This window comes from Rana temporaria, chromosome 6, assembly GCF_905171775.1.
Source record: "Rana temporaria chromosome 6, aRanTem1.1, whole genome shotgun sequence".
Lineage (NCBI taxonomy): Eukaryota > Metazoa > Chordata > Amphibia > Anura > Ranidae > Rana > Rana temporaria.
The window spans coordinates 19,417,475-19,435,781 of record NC_053494.1 but is presented as its reverse complement, the minus strand read 5'-3'; the positions used below and the strand labels follow the sequence as shown (position 1 = coordinate 19,435,781).

The following is an 18,307-nucleotide window of genomic DNA, read 5'->3' as shown; positions in this document are numbered from 1 at the left end:
CTCTGGTCTATTTGTGATGGGTCATATTTATTAAATAACTTTCCATAGTGGTGCCTCCAAGTAACCAGACTGCAGCTTGTGCTGGAAAAGCACAATTTTCAATTATATTGGTTAGAATGGGGTAATATACATATATCCAAGTGTACCTGTCACCCTAAAAAAAGTACCCATATACAAGATAAAGGGTGGGGGACACAAATGATATGTTTGTATGAGAAAGAAAGAAAGAAAGAAAGAAAGAAAGAAAGAAAGAAAGAAAGAAAGAAAGAAAGAAAGAAAGAAAGAAAGAAAGAAAGAAAGAAAGAAAGAAAGAAAGAAAGAAAGAAAGAAAGAAAGAAAGAAGAAAGAAAGAGAAAAAGAAAGAAAGAAAGAGAAAAAGAAAGAAAGAAAGAAAGAAAGAAAGAAAGAAAGAAAGAAAGAAAGAAAGAAAGAAAGAAAGAAAGAAAGAGAAAAAGAAAGAAAGAGAAAAAGAAAGAAAGAAAGAGAAAAAGAAAGAAAGAAAGAGAAAAAGAAAAAAGAAAAAAAAGGAAAAGAAAAAGGGTGGGGGACACAAATGATATGTATGTACAGTATGTATGTATGTATGTATGTATGTATGTATGTATGTATGTATGTATGTATGTATGTATGTATGTATGAGAAAGAAAAGAAAAGAAAAAAAAAGAAAGAAAGAGAAAGAAAGAAAAAAGAAGAAGAAGAAAAAAGAAGAAAAAAGAAGAAGAAAAGAAAAAAGGTAAAAGAAAAAAGAAAAAGAAAAAAAGGAAAAAAGAAAAGAAAAAGGATTTTTTCCCTCTCTATTAATAAAAAAAAACATTACAGCTACTGAGCAGTGTTCCCTGATCTGACTAATCTCAGCCGTCCCAGGGAAGGATTTTAGATCTCACATGGCCACTAGGGGGAGCATTTTCACATCTGCAAGTCAGTAGATACCAGTATAGGAGAGGCAAGTTTGCAAACAAGGAATTGGGTTTACATAACTGAGGATTTAGGGTGGTGGTTATTATGGAGAGATTTAGTGTTAGGGTTAAATTGAGGGTTAATTTTAGGTTTGAAATGACAGGGAGGTGTAGTATTAGTGGTTATGGTTGGGGTTAGAGGGAGGGTTAGTGTTCAGGATTAAGGAAGGGTTAGTGTTAGGGTAACAGAGAGGGTTAGTGTTAGGGATACAGGGATGTTAGTGTTAGGGTAACAGAGCGGGTTATTGTTGTGGTTATAGTTTAGGTTTAGAGTTACAGGTAGTAGTGGTGTTCAGGTTAGTGTTTGAATTATAGGGAGGGTAGGGTTTCGTGGAAGATTAGTGTTGGGGTTAGGGTTACAGGAAGGGTTAGCGTTGGGGTTACAGGGAGGGTTAGACTGACCGGAAGGGTTAGTGTGAAAGTTACAAGGAGGGTTGGTGTTAGGGTTACAGGGAAGATTAGTGTTAGGGTTACAGGGAAGATTAGTGTTAGGGTTACAGGGAAGATTAGGGCTACAAGGAGGGTTAGGGTGACCGGAAGGGTTAGTGTGAAAGTTACAAGGAGGGTTGCTGTTAGGGTTACAGGGAGGGTTAGTGTATAGGGTACAGGGCAGATTAGTGTTGGAGGGGGGTTAATCTTAGGGTTACATGGAAGGTTAGAGTTTAGCCTCGTACACACGATCGGATCTCCATCGGACAAATCCATGGAATTTTGTGCGAAGGGCGTTGGCCTTGAACTTGGTATGCATACAGCCAATATACACGAAACTACGTGTTTTTTTAGCTCTTTAGCGCCACCCTTTGGGCAACTGTCTTATGGTTAGCATTGGTTCGGAGCATGCGTGTTTGTACTTTGGATATTTTTCGTGTGTATACACACGATCGGATAATCCGACAAGAAACATTTGTTGTCGGAAAATTTTAAAGCATGCTATAATAACATTTGTTATCAGAAATTCCGACAACAATTGTCCGCCTATTGTGTAGCCCGTTTTTCAATGTTTCCTGTTATACACACGCTTGGGTCCTGTTCACTCAGCTATGACTAAGCATCGATTGATGTGATGCGATGTTAGCTATTCTCCATGATTTGACTGCTGTACACTGGATTTTATTTTATATTCTATAATAAAGATGCCTTTTTTCACGGTGTGTGGCCATCCAGGATATTTCTCCTCAACAATAGTCCGATGGAGCGTACAACCGGTCGGATTTTCAGACAAAACCCGGACATCGCACATTTGTTGTCGGAAAATCCAATCGTGTGTACGAGGCTTTAGAATTACATGGAAGATTAGTATTAGGGTTACAGGTGGGGTTTGCGTTACAGTTAAAGAAGGGGAAGGTTAGCGTTGGATTTATAGGGAAGGCCAGGGGGAGATTAGTGTCAAGGGTTAAGGGAAGTGTTAGGGTTACAAGGAGGGTTAGTACTAGGGTTAGAAATTGATTTAACTCTTCAGCATCGCACACAGAAATGCCATCATTGTCACCTCTTTCTAGACAAACTGGGTTCTATACCAGCTTTTGGGGATCTTGTCTAGAAGCTTTCCGTAAAAACGGGGCGCCATATACTCATGTCCTGAACCCGGGATAAGATATCGGGGATGAGAATATGTAGGAAGAGCAAAGTGCGTTCTATACTTTATTAAAAGGATTTTTCCCACTACAAAACAGTATTGTCTTCATGGAGGTGTATAAGGCAACACTGATGAGGATTTAAGGATTATTAGGGGAGTTCTAAGAGAAAATGGAGTGATTACCCATAATATTCTAATAGATTTTCACCTTTTAATGAAGCAGATACTGATTGGTTACGGCCGTAACTTTATTAATTTGATGAGAAAGACAGAAAGGTAAAAAAATAAAAAATAAATTGAATTTATATATATATATATAAAATTATAATATATATATATATAAATATATATATAAATATATATATATATATATATATATATATATATAATATATATATATATATATATATATATATATATATATATATTATATATATAATATAATATTAAAAAAATGATATAATATATATTATATATATAATAATAAATGATATAATATATATTATATATATATATATATATATATATATATATATATATATAAATATATATATATATTATAAAAATATAAGTATATATATAAAATATAGTAGTATATAAAAAATAGCGATATATATAAAATATAAATATATATAAAATATATATATATATAAAAAATATATATATATAAAAAATATATATATATAAAAAATATATATATAAAAAATATATATATAAAAAATATATATTACATATATAGAATATATATATATATATATATTAAAAAATAATAGTTATAATATATATATATATATTATATTTATATTATATATATTTTTATTATAATAAAAAATAATACAAAAGAGGGAATTAAGTTTTGCCACTATAAGTAAGAGATACATTCTTATGGATAGGGACTATATAGGTTTTTAAAATGCATCTCATTTATTTATGAGATCTGATATAAATATATGGTAAATATTTTTTAATATATAATTTTTTTTTACACATTTACTGTTTTTCTCCTTGTTAATTTCTAGTGTTAATTTTTTTGCATTATTTATACATTTTTATTTAGATTTACTCTTATCTTTAGTATTTGCTTTATTTTTTTATTTTTTGGTATGTCATTCATTCTTCCTCCTCTTTTTTTTTTTTTTTTTTAAGTGTTGATGTTGTTTGTAGTTTTTCGTGCACAATTTGTCCAGTTTTTAAATACATAATAATAAAAAGAGCCCCCATTTATGATCATTATTGTCTGTCAATGTATGTGATATTTATGTTAGGTTGGCAATACCGGCGGGCTCTGTGAACGACTTTTTAGCGTTACTGCTACAGTTTTGTTCTAGTACGATTTATGTGGTCATTAATGCCCCCCTGGGATTCCCAGCCCCAGGTGTGACAGCGGGGTAGACAACATTCATTGCTCTTTCAGATATACGTCATATACCGTACCAAGCAGGGTGAAGGTGGCGCGTATAGCGCATGCATGTGCTGTCACTCACAGCAGCCCCCCCCCCCCTCTCGCCCACCAGGATTTTTAGGGTGTCAGTTTACCTTCTGCAGCTTTGGCGTCGGTGTCCACGATATATCGCTCCACTTGGTCGGCATTTTTCTGCAGTCGGTCGATGAGCTCGGACAGTTCCTTATTGGAGGAGACCCTGTAAGAGGAGAGAGAAGGAGACCCAAAGTCAGCCAGGCACAACATGCTAGGAGCTCAGCAATCGTACAGCTTTTCGATGTTCTCCCACCCCTCTGCTTCCCACCCCTGGGCTGACTGAGCGCCGTGTGGATGCCAAGGGGGAGCTCAGACTGGATCTCTGCCAGCTCATTAGCTGGTGACTCACCCGGCCTTTTGTATTACTTTCCAAACTATGTGTGTGCTGCAGCCAGGGGATCAGGCCTAGATAACCAGTGCGTGTGGTTTAGCAATGCTCCAATCTGCACACTACAAGCACCAATGTTATTGTATTGAACACTTAGGCCTGGCCAGGGGCGGACTGACCATTGAGTCACTCTGGCACTGCCCGAGGGCCCCATGCCACTAGGGGGCCCCATCAGGGTTGCCAGGCTCAGTAAAACCAGGGACAGTATGTAAAAATCTATGGGTTTTTTTTTAGATCTGTCCCTGATATGTCCGAAACCGACATGCTTTTGATGTGAAAATCCTGAGATTTTAGCTGCCCCACCTCTGCACTGCCTCCTGGCTTGGTGGCCATCTGTAAGCCCAGGGGCCCCATAATCTTCTATTGCCCGGGGGCCCCAGGAGTTGTCAGTCCGACCCTGGGCCTGGCCATCTTGGAACGCGTGGTGTGTATGCAGACTCTTCTGCTAAAGAACAGCTCTGGGCACATATATACAGTATAGAAAATGTTTCATGGACAGATTACCTTTAGAGCCCATTCACACTTGTGCGTTGTGGCAGCGTATGCTAAATGGCATGTTGGTAAATGCAAAGCACCTGCTCTATGTGCAGTGCCATTCATTGTGAATAGAACCCCAGTTTATTGTACAGTTACGCACAACGCACTCCAACCTATTGTACAGTAGAGCCCACTGTACAGTAGAGGCAAACACACTAACGTATGGTAGAGCCCAAAACATTTTACAGTAGAGCCTAAGGTACCTCAACATTATACAGTAGAGGCCAAACAAACACCAACGTATGGTATAGTAGAGCCCAACACTCCTCAACGCATTGTTCAGTAGAGCCTAAGGTACCTCAACATTGTATAGTAGAGGCCAACACACAGCAATGTATGGTATAGTAGAGCCCAACATTACTCAATGCATTGTACAGGAGAGCCTAAGGTACCTCAACATTGTATAGTAGAGGCCAACACACAGCAATGTATGGTATAGTAGAGCCCAACATTACTCAATGCATTGTACAGGAGAGCCTAAGGTACCTCAACATTGTACAGTAGAGGCCAACACACAGCAATGTATGGTATAGTAGAGCCCAACATTACTCAATGCATTGTACAGGAGAGCCTAAGGTACCTCAACATTGTACAGTAGAGGCCAACACACACCAACGTATGGTATAGTAGAGCCCAACATTACTCAATGCATTGTACAGGAGAGCCTAAGGTACCTCAACATTGTACAGTAGAGGCCAACACACACCAACGTATGGTATAGTAGAGCCCAATATTCAACGCATTGTACAGGAGAGCCTAAGGCACCTCAACATTGTACAGTAGAGGCCAACACACACCATCGTATGGTATAGTAGAGCCCAATACTCCTCAACGTATTGTACAGGAGTGCCTAAGGTACCTCAACATTGTACAGTAGCGGCCAATGCACCCCCAATGCATTGTACAGTAGAGCCCAACACATTTCATAGCGTTGTACAATGGCGCCCAACACATTGGACAGTAAAGCTTAAAAGGATTCCAATGCAACAGACTAATAATAATAATAATAATAATAATAATGACAGACAGGCTGTACCATACGTTGCATTGGGGTGCATTGAGCTCTGCTATACAATGTTGAGGTGCATTGAGCTCTACTGTACAGTGTGTTAGGCTGTACCATACGTTGCATTGGGATGCATTTGGCTTTACTAACACATTGTACAGTAGAGTTCAATGCACCTCAACGCACTGTACAGTAGAGCCTAAACAATTCCAACGCAACAAGCGGTAGAGCCAAAAAGTATCCCAATGCAATGGACAGTACAACCCAACTCATTGTACAGTAGAGCCCAACAACTCCCAATTCATTGTATAGTACAGCCCTACGCATTGTACAGTACAGCAGAGGCCAACACATTTTACAGTAGAGTCTGTGTTGTAGAGTAGGGTCCAATGCACAAGACTACGTACACATATGGGCAGCAGGATGGCTTAGTGACTAGCCTTCTGCCTTGCAGCACTGGGGTCCTGGGAGGCTCGAAGCCTCCAAAGGTATTGTACAGTAGCGCCCAATGCACCCCAACACATTGTACAGTAGAGCCCAATGCACCCCAACACATTTTACAGTACAGTTCAAGGCACCAAACACATTGGAGCAGCATGGTGGCTTAGTGGTTAGCCATCTGGCTTGCAGCACTGGGGTCCTGGGAGGCTCAATGCCTACAAATGTATTGTAAAGTAGCGCCCAATGCACCCCAACTCATTGTACAGTAGAGCCCAATGCACCCCAACTCATTGTACAGTAGAGCCCAATGCACCCCAACACATTACATTGTACAGTAGAGCCCAACGCACTGTACTATGTACACATATGGGCAGCATGATGGCTTAATGGTTAGCCTTATACCTTGCAGCACTGGGGTCCTGGTTTGTATCCTGACCAGAACACTACCTGCATGGAGTTTGCATGTTCTCCCTGTGCTTGCGTGCGTTTTCCTTCCACACACCTACATGCTGGAGGGTAATTTAGCTCTAAATTGTCCCTAGTATGCGAGTTAGGGTCCTTATATTGTAGGCTCCTCAAGGACAGGTACTGTGTGAATGTACAGTATGTATGATTATCCTAGTGTGATTATTCTGCGGAGCCCATTACAGGAATATACACATATATAGGGCAGTTGTACAGCCTCTGACTATTTTACTTGACCCCAGAGAAACCCAATTAGGACTTATTAATCCATCAGACATGTGAGATGTAACAGGACTCATTCTATATACACGGCCATATAGATCGTTTTCCCAGCATCCCGCTTGTCACGTTATTTCTGGAATACAAATCTCACCCAACACTTCTCTGTCATGTCAAGACTAATACATACAATAGGATTACTTACAGACAGCATCTTCAGCCACAAAATCAAAATGGATAAGAATGCTTAAGCTGAACTCCGGGCACAATTTTGTTTTTTATTATTCCTCAAGACACACCTCCCAACTTTTTGAGATGGGAATGAGGGACACCGATCAGCAAAAGTATACAGGCATAGAACACACCCCTTGCCACGCCCCCTTAAAGGAGAATTGTACAAAAAAATATTTATTTTGGCTTTTGGAATTTACAAATGCAGCAATTTAGAGATCAGATGAAAGGTTTAGCGCTTGATAGATAAAAAGTGCATTTTATATACATCTATATAGATCAGACCAAAATGAGGGACAAATGAGGGACAGAGGGCCATTGCTCTAAATCAGGGACAGTTGGGCGCTATGCTCAAGATCCACAAAGGATATACAGTCAATCCTCTTTGTGAGCACCAAATGCCTTTGTAAACCCAGATAGTAGCAGTGACATGACTGTGTGGTACATTGCCTGTGAAGAGAGCAATTGTTGGGGAGTTGTGGGACGGACCCAGCAGGCCCCACCCACTACAGGCTGCCTGTAAAAATGACAGGAGGGGACGGATTTAAGACCAGTCATCCCGCACAAGGAGAGAGAGCAGCAGTGAGCGGTCTTTATTACAGGAAGCTCCTACGTGGAGGGAAAGTCTCACACTGGATTACTGCACCGACCTGGAAGAAATACACAAAGCACACCAAGATTCTAAGAAGGATACACATGATGAATGTATTTAGACAATATTTTCTTATCCCCAGGGCTGCTGTTAGAAATTATGGGCCCCATACTGCTTACCTGACATGGCCCCACTTCCTCTAAAAGCAGAAGCCAGCAGAGCTGCAGGAGGAGGCAGAAAAGGATCAGTGTCTGCCAGGGATGGACTGGCCATTGGGACTACAGGGAGTTTCCCGGTGGGCCGATGACTCAGTGGGCCGGATTCAGTGACAGCAGACTGCTGCCCCCCTCCGCTCCTCTGTCTCTCCCTCCCCGCAGCGCTCACCTGGGGGGAACAAAGAAGCAGGGGGAGGACCAGAGGAGCATGGGGGACGACAGAGGAGCATGAGGGGAGGGGACAGACAGCTGACTCAACAGCTATGGCCTGGGAGTTTTTCACTTCTGCCTAATCTTGTCCCATAAGGGGGGGGGCACCGAACTGATTCTTGCCCCGGGTAAAATAATGTCTAGCTTTCCCACTGGTACTGCCTATAAGAGTACCAGTACCAGCTATTCTATTCTAATAAAGTAGAATGGCTAATGGCTAGTGAAGGGGGAGAGGGAGCTTGGGTGCCCGGGGGGGGGGGGTGCGGGAGTTGTCCGGCCACCATGGGAGAGACCTGTCAAAGTGGGCCAGTCTGGATGAAGTCCAGGGCCAAATTTCTGTCCCAGTCCAGCCCTGGTGTCTGCAGTAAGGCAGTAATTGGCCATCCTACACAGCAGGTGCCCGGGCCCCCTTTTTGAATGGATGGGGCCCAGGCCCAGTACAATAGGGCTGGCTGGAACTGCTTCATCAGCGACCCTGCTTATCCTGGAGTTCAGCTCGATGTCCACTGGTGTCCAGCGATCGGGTTACGGAACGGGATGCCTTTGTAAACAAGGTGCCTCCCTGTCCTGCCTAATGACAGGACACTGATCTTCTGCTCCCTGTCACCGGGAGCAGTCATCAGTGTCGTGTCACAGTAAGCCCCGCCCCACAGTGTTCGAATCACTCGGACACTAGGACACACTTAACCCCCTTCCCCGCCCCCTACTGGTTAACCCCTTCACTGCCAGTGTCATTTACACAGTAATCAGTGCATTTTTACAGCACTAATCGCTGTATAAATGACAATGGTCACAAAACAGGGTCAAAAGTGTCCGATGTGTCCGCCATAATGTCGCAGTCACAATAAAAATCGATGATCGCCGCCATAACTAGTAAAAAAAATAAAATAAAGATAAAAATGCCATAAAACTATCCCCTATTTTGTAGACACTATGGGGTAGATTCACGTACCTCGGCGCATTAATCCGCCGGGCGCAGCGTATCTAAGATACACTACGCCGCCGTAACTTATTTTTTTTTCGAATCCTCAAAGAATTTGCGTCATAAGTTACGGCGGCGTAGTGCATCTTTGGCGGCGTAATGGCGCGCCATTCAAATCTCTGTGATGGGGGCGTGTTTTATGTAAATACGTCGTGACCCGACGTAAACGACTTTTTTTTTAACTGCGCATGTGCCGTCCGTGGGGGTATCCCAGTGCGCATGCTCGAAATTAAACCGGAACCAGCCAATGCTTACGACGGTGACGTCATTCTATGCAAATCCCTATTCGCGAACGACTTACGCAAACGACGTAAAAAATTCAAAATGCAAGGCGGGAACGACGGCCATACTTAACATTGAGTACGCCTCATAATAGCAGGTTTAACTATACGCCGGAAAAAGCCGAACGCAAACGGCGTAAAAAAACGCGCCAGCTGGACGTACGTTCGTGGATCGCCGTAACTAGCTAATTTGCATACTCGATGCGGAATGCGACGGAAACTCCACCTAGCGGCCGCCGAAAAATTTGCTCCTTAAGATCCGACGGCGTACTAAGACGTACGCCTGTCGGATCCATCCGAGATGCCGTCGTATCTTGTTTTGCAGATACAAAACAAAGATATGACGCGCAAAATTTGAAATTATGCGGCGTATCAATAGATACGCCGGCGTAATTGTTCTGTGGATCTGGCCCTATAACTTTTGCGCAAACCAATCATTAAAACGCTTATTGCGATTTTTTATTTTTAACAAAAATTTGTAGAAGAATACACAATCGGCCTAAGTGGTTAAGTGGGGCTGAAGTGGTTAAATGCAGAACAAACTAAAATATGCAAGAAAAATGTATCTATATCAAAACCAGGTGCCCGATCCCCCCCCCAGACGTGCCCGATCCCCCCAAACCAGCGGATCTTCTCCTTTTGGGTGGAGCTCCGCTTTACTATGCGGAGGCTTATATCAGATTTTGGCGATTGGGTTTACACCGACAAAGCTCCGCCGTATTCGGCACAATCTCTGCGCCCAGGCTGGTAAGGGTTAACTCTCCCAGATGCCCCAAAAGTAAACAGGTGACGGATTACACAGCTGTCCCCGAGCTCGGTAAACAAGTGAATTAGGATATGCAGAATTAATAATTGAATTCCACCCTCCCTGTTACAGCTCTTCATCCTCCTACGCAGGATAATGTCATCTCCAGCCTGGGATGAAGCCCTGAGCACGTTGCGCTGGTGGAGCCGTGATACACGTCTAGGTGGAGCACAGTGGCAAACATCCTAAAAATACCCGTCCTGTGACACCTTACTTCCAGGTCTGACTAATCTTCTTGTATGAAAGTCATAATTTTTTGGGTTAAAGCCAACATTTAATCTGCTTATATTATGCCATCCTTGGTTCTTCCCTAATAACCCCCATCCACCCTCCACATCAACATGCTGGTGACATTTTTGAATGAAACCTTCCCACTACATGCCTTTGTTTTGATCCAGTGATACCATTACCGAGTTTCTGCCCTTCTCTATGCAATGCATGCAGATCATGGCTGGTGGGAGGGGCTGTATGTATATATATATATATATATATGTCCCTGACTGTAACTTCACAGTGCCCTGTCTTAAAGCAGAGTTCCGCCAAAAAAAAAAAAAAAATACTGCAGCTGCTGACTTTTAATGCATGGACACACTAGGGGTGCAACGGATCAAAAAACTCATGGTTCGGATCGTTCCTCGGATCAGGAGTCACGGATCGGTTCATTTTTTGGATCGGCAAAAAAAAAAAAAAATTCTCCCCCACTGTAATATCCACATCTCCCCCCCCCCCACTGTAATATCCACATCTCCCCCCCCCCACTGTAATATCCACATCTCCCCCCCCCCACTGTAATATCCACATCTCCCCCACTGCAGTGGCGTCACTAGGGTTGGTGTCACCCGATGCAGGAAAAAAATGGTGTCACCCCCCCCTCCCACCAACTATAGTCCCCCCTCAGTAAAGAACCCCCTCGTTGCAGACACCCCCCTCCCAGGTAGTAACAGGCAGACACCCCCCCCAGGTAGTACTCCCAGCGGTGTGTCCCACGAGTGCTGGCTCCTCCTCCCCTGTGGGTGAAAACAGAGAGGAAGGCTGCCACCGGGTGTACCAAGATGGCCACGGCTCCGGAGCTAGGCCGAAGCCGCGGCCTTTCCTAATGTTATGGACGCAGCTTCGGCCTAGCTCCGGAGCTGCGGCAATCCACGGGTCACAGTGTGTGCCGATCCGAATGGGGTGACCCGTTCGGATCACGGATCAACTGTGATCCGTTGCACCACTAATGGACACTTACCTGTCCAGGGCACCCACGATGTCGGCACCCGAAGCCGATCTCTCCCTCGGCTCTAGGCGCCGCCATCCTTGGTAAGGGAATCAGGAAGTGAAGCCTTGCGGCTTCACAGCCTGGTTCCCTACTGCGCATGCAAGATCCCACTGGTCCCTGCTGTCTTCTGGGACCCATGCGTCTCCCAGGGGACAGAGGAGGCGCAGACGTGGTGTAGGTCGCCGTGGCGACCTATGCCCGGAAGTGGGAGCAAATACCTGGGATTACACAGGTATCTGCTCCCCCCTCCCCCTGAAAGGTGCCAAATGTGACACAGGACGGGGTGGGGGAGGAAGGATTCGTAAAAGCGGAAGTTCCATTTTTGGGTGGAACTCTGCTTTAACGTCGTTCAAGAGCCCTCAGCCCTGAATAAGGATGAGCTCCAGCGTGTTCGCATGTTACACGCGCAGAGTCCGCCAGGAAGTCTGCACGGCGCTGCTCTAATCACAGCCAGGGAGACATGTCCCGATGCTCGGCTGCAGAGATTGGGAAATGTCTCCCTGGCTGTGATTAGTGCAGCGCCGTGCAGACTTCCTGGCGGACTCTGCGCGTGTAACATGCGAACACGCTGGAGCTCATCCTTAGCCCTGAAGCAAGCAGTGGGCTGGAGTTTTACAAATATCATAATGCCTTGATGGGTGGATGTCAGTCTGATAGAGTCAGGGTTGCCACTCGTCCTTGATTCACCCGGACAGTCTGGGTTTTGAATCATATATCCGGGTTTCAGGCCACCTGGAACTCGTACACATGCAGACCAGACGGTGGCCCCCCCCCCCCCCCCCAACTTAGGCATACCTGGTCTAACCCCCTTATCATCCAATGTAGCGCAGATTCCCGCTGCTGTCCGGGTTGCACAGGCACCTATGCACAACTCCCAACTGCCCATGATTTGGAACAAAGTCCCTCTGTTCCCATTTTTTTTTCTGTCAGTAAATCCCACTTCCTGTTTGGTAAAAAGCCTAGGCTTATGACATGCACATGAATCCGCTGACGAAGTCCCGCCCACTGGGACGCAACGCGTACGGACGGAAGTCACGTGACGTCACCCGCGGCCATCGTTGATTTTGCATATACACACACAGTTATTCCAGGCACTTAGATATAGTGCCAGATTTGCGAATTTATCAGTTAAAACGTTTTTATCCCCGCGGAGAGCACTATATTGGTTCTTTTCACTTGCATGACCCATGTGCATCTGGAGTAAAAGTTGCCTATACCTGATATATTGGAAAGTGGCATTACAAACCCAAGAAGTGACGCCTCAGGATCTGCCCGCTTTGTCTCTGGTGGATTACCAATACACCCTGTGTGGGAAGGTGTATTGGACCCTCTGTAATTAAAGGGTCCATTCTGTGAGGTGAGCAGCCATTTCTTACATTGGTGAGAATTTGGCAACTACAGAATCACAGAATATATAAAATATGCAAAGTGGAGGGAAGCTTCAGAATGGCAAAGATGTTTTATTACAAATTATGTGAGCAGACTGCAGTTCTTCTTTAAGGTGGAAAGCTCGGAATTCTTGAACCTCTGGCATCAGGCATTTGGCTATAGGTAGAAATTCAGAAAATACAAAAAATGCCACATTGTGTATTCCTGGGGGCACATATTCTGCCTGCTCGGGTTTCTTGTTCAAGGTTTTTGCAAACATCTCCGCATGACCCAAACTCTATAAATCACACCTTGGCTGACACCGATATCTCAGGAATGCTAAACGTTATGGATCCAGGTCTTGTTTTTTTTTTGTAAAATCTTTATTTGTGAACGGCAAAGTATTACATCACAACACTTTGTTGTCCTAGGCCATTCCGATTCCTTTCAAGAGACCGGATAACTCTACTCATAATGCATGGAAGGGGTCATTATAATTTGTATTTCCTATCTGGTGATTGGAAGGGCGCCCCCTTTTGGTGTCCCTCTGTATTTACACTTTTTGGTGCCAGGTTTTGCCCTACAAATCCACGCTGGAATAAAATGTGCCGTCTTTAGAACCCGCTAATACAAGCAACCGTTTCTCAGCCCAGACCTGCAGAGTTCCCGGGTGATCCAGACACTCATAGATAAGCATGAAAAAAAAAAGAGACCGCCGCTCCAGGCAAATGCAATAAGCAATCAATGTCCTCCTCAAAGACCGTGGGTGCTGGCAATGCACAAGGCAAAAAATCAATGAAAAGAATTCATGGACAGCCGCACACCAAAATGAACCTAAAAAGGTAGCCTTTATTGGTGTAAAAAAAAGATAAAAAGCACTACAAAACACAGCACAGCAAGCAGTGGGGTAAAAACTGACGCGTTTCGCACAATCAGTGCTGAGTCATAGATAAGCAGCGACTTCCTGAAAGTCAGAGTATAGCCACACCCTCCAACCCACAATGCACTGCTCAGTGCTTGGGAAAACTGTTGTAAGGACCTGGCATTACCATTTAAGATGTGGGAAAGGATGGAGGGACCTGCCTACATGCAGATACTCATACCCAAGGTGGCACTAAACTGGATCTGAGCACCACAAACCAAAAAAGCTGAAGTGTTACAAAACCCACAACAGTAGAATCAGTCTGTATATGCAGTAAAGCATGCTTGTTATACTCACTGTGGGACCTAAGGGGTTAAAGGGGTTGTAAAGGTAAAAGTTTTTTTACCTTAATGCATCCTATGCCCCCCCCCGAGCCCCCGTTTTACTTACCTCATCCCTCAAAAGTCCGGGGCGCGTCCTCGTGATCCTGTTCGGTTCCCAGCCTGGCCGTTGATTGGCTAGGCTGGACGGATTGATAGCAGCACAGCCATTGGCTGGCGCTGCTGTCAATCACAGCGGATGACGCAGCGTGCCGGGGGGGGCGGGGCCGAGTGATACAGTCGGCGGCTATGGCCGCCGCTGTATCACGGGAGCGCGCTCGCAAAAGCTTTCCACCATGCGAGGGAGCTCGCATGAAGGTGGAAAGCTTTTGCGAGGAGGAGCCGAGACAGCCGCCGAGGGACCCCAGAAGACGTGGATCGGGGCCACTCTGTGCAAAACGAGCTGCACAGTGGAAGTAAGTATAACATGTTTGTTATTTAAAAAAATAAATAAAAAAATCTTGCCTTTAGTGTTCCTTTAATCCTCTGCATTGTGTAAAAAGGCTGTTTGATCCTATCTTCTCTGATCCATCCCATTCTTTCACTGTCCCCAATCCATTTTTTAACAGTACAGAGCCTTGGGGGCACTCTGCACATGCTCAGTTTTGGGTCTATTGTAGACGTGCAATTAATTTTGTTCCGAATTATTTTATTTATTTTCTTAACAGGGAAATTTCCGAATTAGTTTAACGAATTTCGACAAGTTCGTTAATTCGGAAACATCTGAATGAACGAAAACTCGTTTAACAAATCTTCCTGACTATTTGTAAAATTTGAATATTCGGAAATTCAAAAAATCGGAAAATTCGAAATTTCGGAAATAAATCACCAAATATTAAATTATAGGCATTGGAATTTCCTTTCAGATTCTACCTGAAATAACGAATGCCGCATCTAAACGAATGGAACAGAACAAATTAAGAATACTGTAAATATTATTATTAATAATAATAACAATAATAATAATAATAATAATAAAAATAATAATAAAAACTTAATTATTATTATTATTATGTATTATTAATTTGTTCTGTTCCATTCGTTTAGATGCGGCATTCGTTGTTTTGGATAATTTGTAACTTTGGATAACATTTCTATTCTTTACGTTCATTAACAGACAAATTTGAAAGGATATTCCAATACCTAGAATTTAATAGTTAGTTATTATTATTAGTTAATTATTCTTTCAAATTTTTTTCTTTTTGGATTTTCGATTTTTCGAATTTACGAATTGCGATCATAACAAAATGACTCGAAAAACAAAAAAACAAAAAAACAAAAAAAAAACAAATTAACACATTTTTCGGCAGTGCACATGTCTAATGGGTCGTGCTCAGTGGACCTTACCCCCACCGAAAGCGACAGGGAGTATAAATCCTGATGCGTCTGTGGCATGTGTACAGCCATAACGGCTGCCTCTGTAGCTAAAGGGAGAGACATTGGGGGAGGTAAAAATGTGGCTCAACCACAAGGGCTCACCGACCCTCGACTGCTAATGTGAATGAGCCTTTGCACTCTGTGGGCCGGATTCAGATACATTGGCGTATCTGTCCGGCCCGCGTAACGTATCTCCGATACGTTACGCCGCTCTAACTTTGGGCGCAAGTTCTTTATTCACGCCCGTTTCTGAATCGGCGCAACTCCTCATTTGCATATTCGTCGCGTAATAATACGGAAGCGCCACCTAGCGGGCGACCTGGAATTGCAGCCTAAGATCCGACGGTGTAAAACACTTACACCTGTCGGATCTTAGGGATATCTATGCGTAACTGATTCTATGAATCAGGCGCATAGATACGACCGTCGGAACTCAGAGATACGACGGCGTATCTCTTTCTGAATCCGGCCCTGTGACTTGCTACTAAGTTACAATGTTGCAGTCTAATAACTAAAGGAGAAGAGACTGAGGAAATTCTTATTCCTGCCTGCAGCAGACTGATGACCTCATCTCAGCCTAGGCAAAGTCACTGCCTGGAGCATAAACATGGCTTTTTAATGATAGGAGCTTTTCTCAAGAATGGTCCCATTGCTGTATATTGTGCCAGGAATTTATTCATAGGGATTTAAAAAGTAAACTTAAAGGCCCAGATCCACGTACAGCGGCGCATCTCTCCGCCGGGCGCATCGTATCCAAGATACACTACGCCGCCGTAACTTATTTTTTTTCGAATCCTCAAAGAATTTGCGCCGTAAGTTATGGCGGCGTAGTGTATCTTTGGCGGCGTAATGGCGCGGCATTCCAATCTCTGTGATGGGGGCGTGTTTTATGTAAATACGTTGTGACCCGACGTAAACAACGTTTTTTTTTTTAACTGCGCATGCGCCGTCCGTGGGGGTATCCCAGTGCGCATGCTCGAAATTAACCCGGAACAAGCCAATGCTCACGACGGTGACGTAATTCTACGCAAATCCCTATTCACGAACGACTTACGCAAACAACGTAAAAAATTCAAAATGCGAGGTGGGAACGACGGCCATACTTAACATTGAGTACGCCACCATATAGTAGCTTTAACTATACGCCGGAAAAAGCCGAACGCAAACGACGTAAAAAAAAATGCGCCAGCCGGACGTACGTTCGTGGATCGCCGCAACTAGCTAATTTGCATACTCGACGTGGAATTCGACGGAAACGCCACCTAGCGGCCGCCGAAAAATTGCATCTAAGATCCGACAGCGTCGATCCCAGATGGCGTCGTATCTTGTTTTGTGGATACCAAAACAAAGATACGACGCGCAAAATTTGAAATTACGCGGCGTATCAAGAGATACGCCGGCGTAATTCTTTTGTGGATCTGCCCCACAGTCACCAACAGGTCCACTTTTAATGCAAATACCTAATTGGCTGTACAGTTTCCATTATTCTGTTGTAAAGTTTAAAATGCATATAGAAAAAAACATTCCTGGGACAAACCTCTACATCTCAGGACCGGCCCTGCAAATCCGGGACAAGTGCCAGAATTCTGGGATCTGTGGTCCCTGTATTACACAAAGGTCTCAAACTGGCAGCCCTCCAGCTGTTGCAAAACTACAAGTCCCATGAGGCATTGCAAGGCTGACAGTTACAAGCGTGACTCCCACAGGCAGAGGCATGATGGGACTTGTAGTTGTGCAACAGCTGGAGGGACGCCAGTTTAAAACCTCTGCTGTCCAGACCCGTCTCCTCCTGGCAAGGATGGCAGTACATGGATGGCAGTACATATACCTCCATAGTATCCGAGTCATAAGTGTTCATCGTTCTGAGTTTTTGTTATTTTATAGACGCTCTGTGTGTTCCGGCAAACACTTCAGTGTCCACACCGGGGTCAAGGAAACATTTTCCGAGCCGGTTACTCATCCTGCAGGAATGTTTATGGGGAAATAGTTCGAGATAATGGGAGTTTCAGCACACAACACTGGGCATTGCACGGGCCGGGTTATCGGGGGAACGGGCACAGCAAGAAGAGGACAGTCCTGTTCTATCCTGTGATAAATCACATAAAAAAGGTCACTCCGCCCAAAACTGGAATTTTAATGTTGGCAGGTGCTAGAAAATAATCAGCCCAATGTTTTCCTAGATCACCAGCTGGGAGATCTTGGTTCTGTTCTCTGGTCTGGACGCCTGCTACAGCCATGATGAAGGGAATTCTTCTCCTCCAATGGTTATTAATGATGAATAATGCAAGGAAAGATATGAGGAACCCCATAACCATTATGTACCTTGGATGGAGCCAAGAGCTAGGGCACAAAGGTCTTCTTACTACCATCCTAAAGACATATGCAGGGCTTTTATTCAGTGAGAACGCACCTCCAGCACTGAATGTATGCGATAGCAAGGGGTGTGGGTTATGCTGGAGGGTCTATTGATGCTGGCTGCTGGGTGGGGATCTATTGTCACTGAAGGGAATCTGTTTTTGTGTGGGGATCTATTGTTGCTGGTGAGGGGATGTATTGTTGCTGGGAGGTCTTCTGTTTCTGGTAGGGATCTCGCAATCTCCCGCAATCTCACACGCACTGACTGACACCGGTTTGCGCAGGAGAGCCGATCTGCCGCAGTAAACGTACGTGAGCTGGTA

At 44.0% G+C, this 18,307-nt stretch overlaps 1 protein-coding gene across 2 annotated transcripts in view; it reads right to left on the bottom strand.

Annotated features, from left to right (window-relative positions):
- PPL (periplakin) overlaps positions 1-18,307 on the bottom strand; it is a 113,708-nt gene that overhangs the window by 40,409 nt on the left and 54,992 nt on the right. For both annotated transcript variants that reach the window (XM_040356392.1, XM_040356393.1), the window contains one exon: positions 4,069-4,172. In XM_040356392.1, the coding sequence (XP_040212326.1) occupies positions 4,069-4,172 (104 nt within the window). The remainder of the gene's footprint in view (positions 1-4,068; positions 4,173-18,307) is intronic.